This window comes from Grampus griseus, assembly GCF_964374135.1.
Source record: "Grampus griseus genome assembly, chromosome: 11".
In the NCBI taxonomy this organism is placed as follows: Eukaryota; Metazoa; Chordata; class Mammalia; order Artiodactyla; family Delphinidae; genus Grampus; species Grampus griseus.
In genome coordinates this window covers 43,242,782-43,246,962 of record NC_139005.1, presented here as the reverse complement: position 1 = coordinate 43,246,962, position 4,181 = coordinate 43,242,782, and the positions used below count along the sequence as shown (strand labels likewise).

The 4,181-nt window shown below is 58.8% G+C and overlaps 1 protein-coding gene across 1 annotated transcript; it reads right to left on the bottom strand.

The window, feature by feature from the left end:
• Positions 1–1,626: 1,626 nt before the first annotated feature.
• Positions 1,627–3,774, bottom strand: HOXC11 (homeobox C11; the record flags this gene model as incomplete). The annotated part of the gene is made up of 2 exons (XM_082666042.1): positions 1,627–1,859; positions 3,090–3,774. The coding sequence occupies 2 exons, from the start codon at positions 3,772–3,774 to the stop codon at positions 1,627–1,629; spliced, it is 918 nt and encodes a 305-aa protein (XP_082522168.1).
• Between the last annotated feature and the right edge of the window lie 407 nt (positions 3,775–4,181).

The following is a 4,181-nucleotide window of genomic DNA, read 5'->3' as shown; positions in this document are numbered from 1 at the left end:
GCCCAGCCATTTGTGCTTGAGGGGAAGGGGCCCAGCCCTACCCTCCCACCCTCAGGGGCTGGCGCGGTGCGGAAAGGGAGGGGGCTGGTTTCTCCCCCGCTCCCTTCCCTCCTTCAAAACTGTATATAAAAATTCCAATACAGTCTTCTCATAGAGGGAAAAAGAAGAAAAGAAAAAACGAAAGCCCTACCCTCAACCCTACACATTTAACTGCCACAGACGGAGACATCTGGTGGGAGGGCGGTGGAGCCAAGAAAATTCCTATAAATTTAAATTCGATGATGGTTACAATTAACTCCACAACAAACGTGTGCTTAAACGGAAAGCGTTGCTGGGCGTTTGGACGCAGCTCGAGCTGCACGTGAGAAATGAGAGCTTTAAGAGTCGCAGTGGAAAGTCCTCAACTTGAGAGCGGGAGGAAGCTACCGCCGCACTCTTGCCCCTGCCCGTGGAGAGAGGGGTGCAGGCCCGCCAGCCCCGGCCTACCTCACCTTCACACGCCTGTCCTCCTCTGCTGGGCTCTGCCCGCCTGCTTCCACCTCCTCCGCCTTGGGAGCATTGAGGGTTTTAAGAGGAGAGGGGCTAATAAAAGGGTCAAATAAAATCATAATATTGAACAGAATGAAATATCTTTATTTGCCACCAAAAAAAAAAAAATTCACAGCAATCCCTCTGGGACAGGAGCCGGGTGGGGATTGCACACGTACACACGCACTCACGCACAAGGAGATGGGTGATTCAAATCTCATTCCAGGCGAGTCCTCCCCATATCCCCTCCGGGTAGAAAGAAATACTTGTGAAATTTATTTACAAAAATTCAGGCCTCAGCATGGGGGAGGCGTCCAATCCCGTCTCCCTACTGCCTCTTCCACCCCAATCTTTTTTTTTTTTTTAAAAAAGAAGGTAACAAATGCATAGACTATAGCTATAAATTCGCGGAGTGGGGCACAGCTTGGAAAAAGGTTAGGAAACCTCAACGCACCAGTTAAGAAATTTCAAAGGAGGGCTCTACACGTTCAAGGGGGAGAACAACTAGGCTTGGGCAGGGCCTGGGCACAGACAGAGGTAGGACACGACTTTGCACACCTAACACCAGGTCAAAGGAACAGAAATTTCACAGCAAGGCGGGATCACATTTAGCTGCTCCCCAGCAGTGGGGAGTGGTGGGGTAGGGACGGGGAGCCCGGGAAGTCTCCCCTCGCAGGCACAGTGTCCGAGCAGATCTTCTCACATGGGCAAGGGAAGGCTTGCAGTTCGAGGACTGTAAGGCTCTGGCGCCCACTACTCACGCCCCTCCCCCCACCCAATCCGAGCAGCAAGACATTGTCGCGAGGTGTGTTTTCTTTTAAATAAAGATTCTTGGCCTCGGCGCCAACGGTGTCCACTCGCCGTGGATCAGACACTCTCCTTCACCCCCCTTTCCAGGCCCGGTCCCTGTCCCACACTGAGTCAGACCAAGGTGAAGGAGGTTCCGGAAAGAAGTGCGGGCAACGGCAGTGGGGGCCAGCCCTGGCCACAGTCCAGTTTTCCACCCGCGGAAAGAAGGCGAGTTAGAAAATAAAAAATAAAAATAAAATAAAATAATCTCCCCCTTTCCCCCCTCCCCCCAAAGGGCCCGGTCCGCGGTTACAGCAGAGGATTTCCCGAGAAATACTGCAGCCGGTCTCTGCTTAGTTTTTTTTCTTTCATCCTTCTGTTCTGAAACCAAATTTTCACTTGTCGGTCCGTCAGGTTCAGCATCCGCGACAGCTGCAGCCGCTTTTCTTTGTTGATATACACGTTGAAGAAAAACTCTCGCTCCAGTTCCCGGATCTGGAATTTCGAATAAGGGCAGCGCTTCTTGCGGGTGCGGGGGGCGTCTGGAGGGGAGGGGAGGGGAGGGGGCAAGTGCGAGGAGAGGGGAAGAGAGACACGTGAGACCCCGGCGACCCCAGCCCCACCGCCCGGCAGCCCTCCCGCGGGCGCAGCGCTGGGCCGAGCCACGATCCCCTGGCAGGGCGAGCTCGTCCCCCATCCCGGGCCACCGTGGGACCCGCGCCCCCTCCCCTCGGACGAGGGCCGGGGCTGGCGGAGTCTGGGGGAGAAGGAAGCCAGCCGGGGCCAAGTGCGTCCCCGCAGACAACGCGCCCCCCCCCCACACGACTTCTGCTCAGCCGGGCTCCTCTGCCCCTTCCTGAGCTGCCCTCCTAGTGACTCTGAAAACCCGCCGCCCCGCCCCCCCAGAAATCTGGGGGAACCGCGGAGAACAGGCGCAAAGAAGTGAGACCGGGCGAGAGTCGTGGGGAGGCAGGGAGGAAGCGAGCGAGCAGGCACCAAAGACACCCGAGAGTGCTTCCGGGGGCCCTGGCGCCCCGGGACGCCCGGCGGGCCGCGCCTTCCCCGCGGCCAGGCTAGGCCGGCGCAGAGGCCGCGGGCCGCAGAGAAACGCTGAGCCCCAGGCCTGGAGCAGAGTGGAGCCCTGAGCCGCCTCGTCCCCACCCCCTGTCGCCGCTGACCCCCGGCTTGCTCCGGGTTCTGCTCAGGGACACGCGAACACAGTTTGAACATTTGGAAAATAGTTTTTGAAAGAAGCAGAGCGGCCCTCGCTGGCCTCCCCGGCCTCAGGTTCTGCTCCATTGCCTCTCTCCCCCACCACTCCCCCTCTCTGAGTTTCTCCCTGTCTTTCCCTTGCCCTCCCCTTTCTCCCCCTCCACCCCTCCCCTCCCTCCCGCCCCCCGGCAGCCGGGCTCCCCATCCTTCCTTAAATGCTCCTCTAAGTTCACGATCAAAGTTAATATAGCCCGCGATGGTGGCGCTTTCAAAAATTTCACAGACCGAGGGAGATAACGGGGAGGGGGTTCACCCAGCTTTTCCAAAGAGCCCTTTTCCCTCCGTCCCCACCCCTTCTCCATCGTAAAAAGTCGAGTCGTTGGGAGAGAGGGCTTTGTAGGTTATAATAAAATCCTTTGAATGCTTATAAAACTCCACATAAAATCGGACTGACCCAAAACACGAGGCCGTCCCCGCTCCCCTCGCCTCCCCCCTACTCTCGCCCTCCCTCTCTGGCTCCCTCCCTCCTGCCCGCCTGTTTCACGGCCGCTGCTACCTACTGGGGGCGGCTCCCTTGGCCGGCTCCTTGGCCGCCGAGTGGGCTGAACCGGACGAGCTGGGATTCGTGTTTTCCGCCTCGGCCTCGGCCGCCTCGGGCCCCGCCTCAGCCCGGGACGCCAGTCCCGAGGCCGGGGGCGCCTCGGGCTCCCCCTTGGCCTCACCCTTGCCCGGGCAGGGGGGCTCGGCGGGCGCGTCGCCACCACCGCAGTAGGCGTTGTCGAAGAAACGGTCGAAGGCTTGGGGCAGGACGCTGTTCTTGTTGACTGAGGAGTAGAAGCCGGCAGGGGCGGCGTGCGGGGCGCTGGGGTGGTGGTGGCCGCCGTAGGAGCCTTCGTTTTTCATGAGGATCTCGGTGACGGTGGAAGGAGGCAGGCACTCCCGGTGCATTAGCTCGTCGGCCGCCGCATAGCAGGAGGAATAGCTGTTCCGGTGGTGCCACTTGCCGGAGGGCTCCAGGCCGTAGGAGACCTCCCGGACCGGGGGCACTTGGGCCGGGTAGGGATAGGAGATCTGACGAGAGGGGGCCTGGGGCAGGAAGGAGGAGACCGTGGAGAACTCGGGCACGTAGTAAGTGCAACTGGGCAGATAGAGGTTGGAGGCGCAGCTCCCTCGCTCGCCGAAATCAGCGCCCCTCTCCTTGCGCGACGGCGAGCAGAAGTTGCCCAGGTTGACCGAGTTAAACATCGTTCTCTTCTCCTGTCGGCTCCAGATGGAGGTTTTGGACCTGATCTAGCGAGGGGGGAAAATTTGGGAAGGCGAGATGACGCGTTATCCGTCTTAGTCTCTCTCCCCGAGCACGTGATCCAAAGTAGATATTGTCATATATCAGTTCGGAGCACTTCGCAGTCGTAGGAGGGGTTCTCTCTTAGGTAAGATGGGGACGTTCAGGCGATTGGTTTGCAAACACCGCAGAAACATTATGAAAATCAATTGCAGATTTGTATTCGTTTTTCTCTTGACACTCCCCTCCTCTCCATTCCACAGAGCGAGCAAAGGAGGAGAGAGAGAGGGTTGGGGTGGGGTGGGCGGTGGGATGGGCGGGGGCGGGGGCTAGGAGGGGGTAATTGTATTTTTTTCTAGCTGCTGCTCTT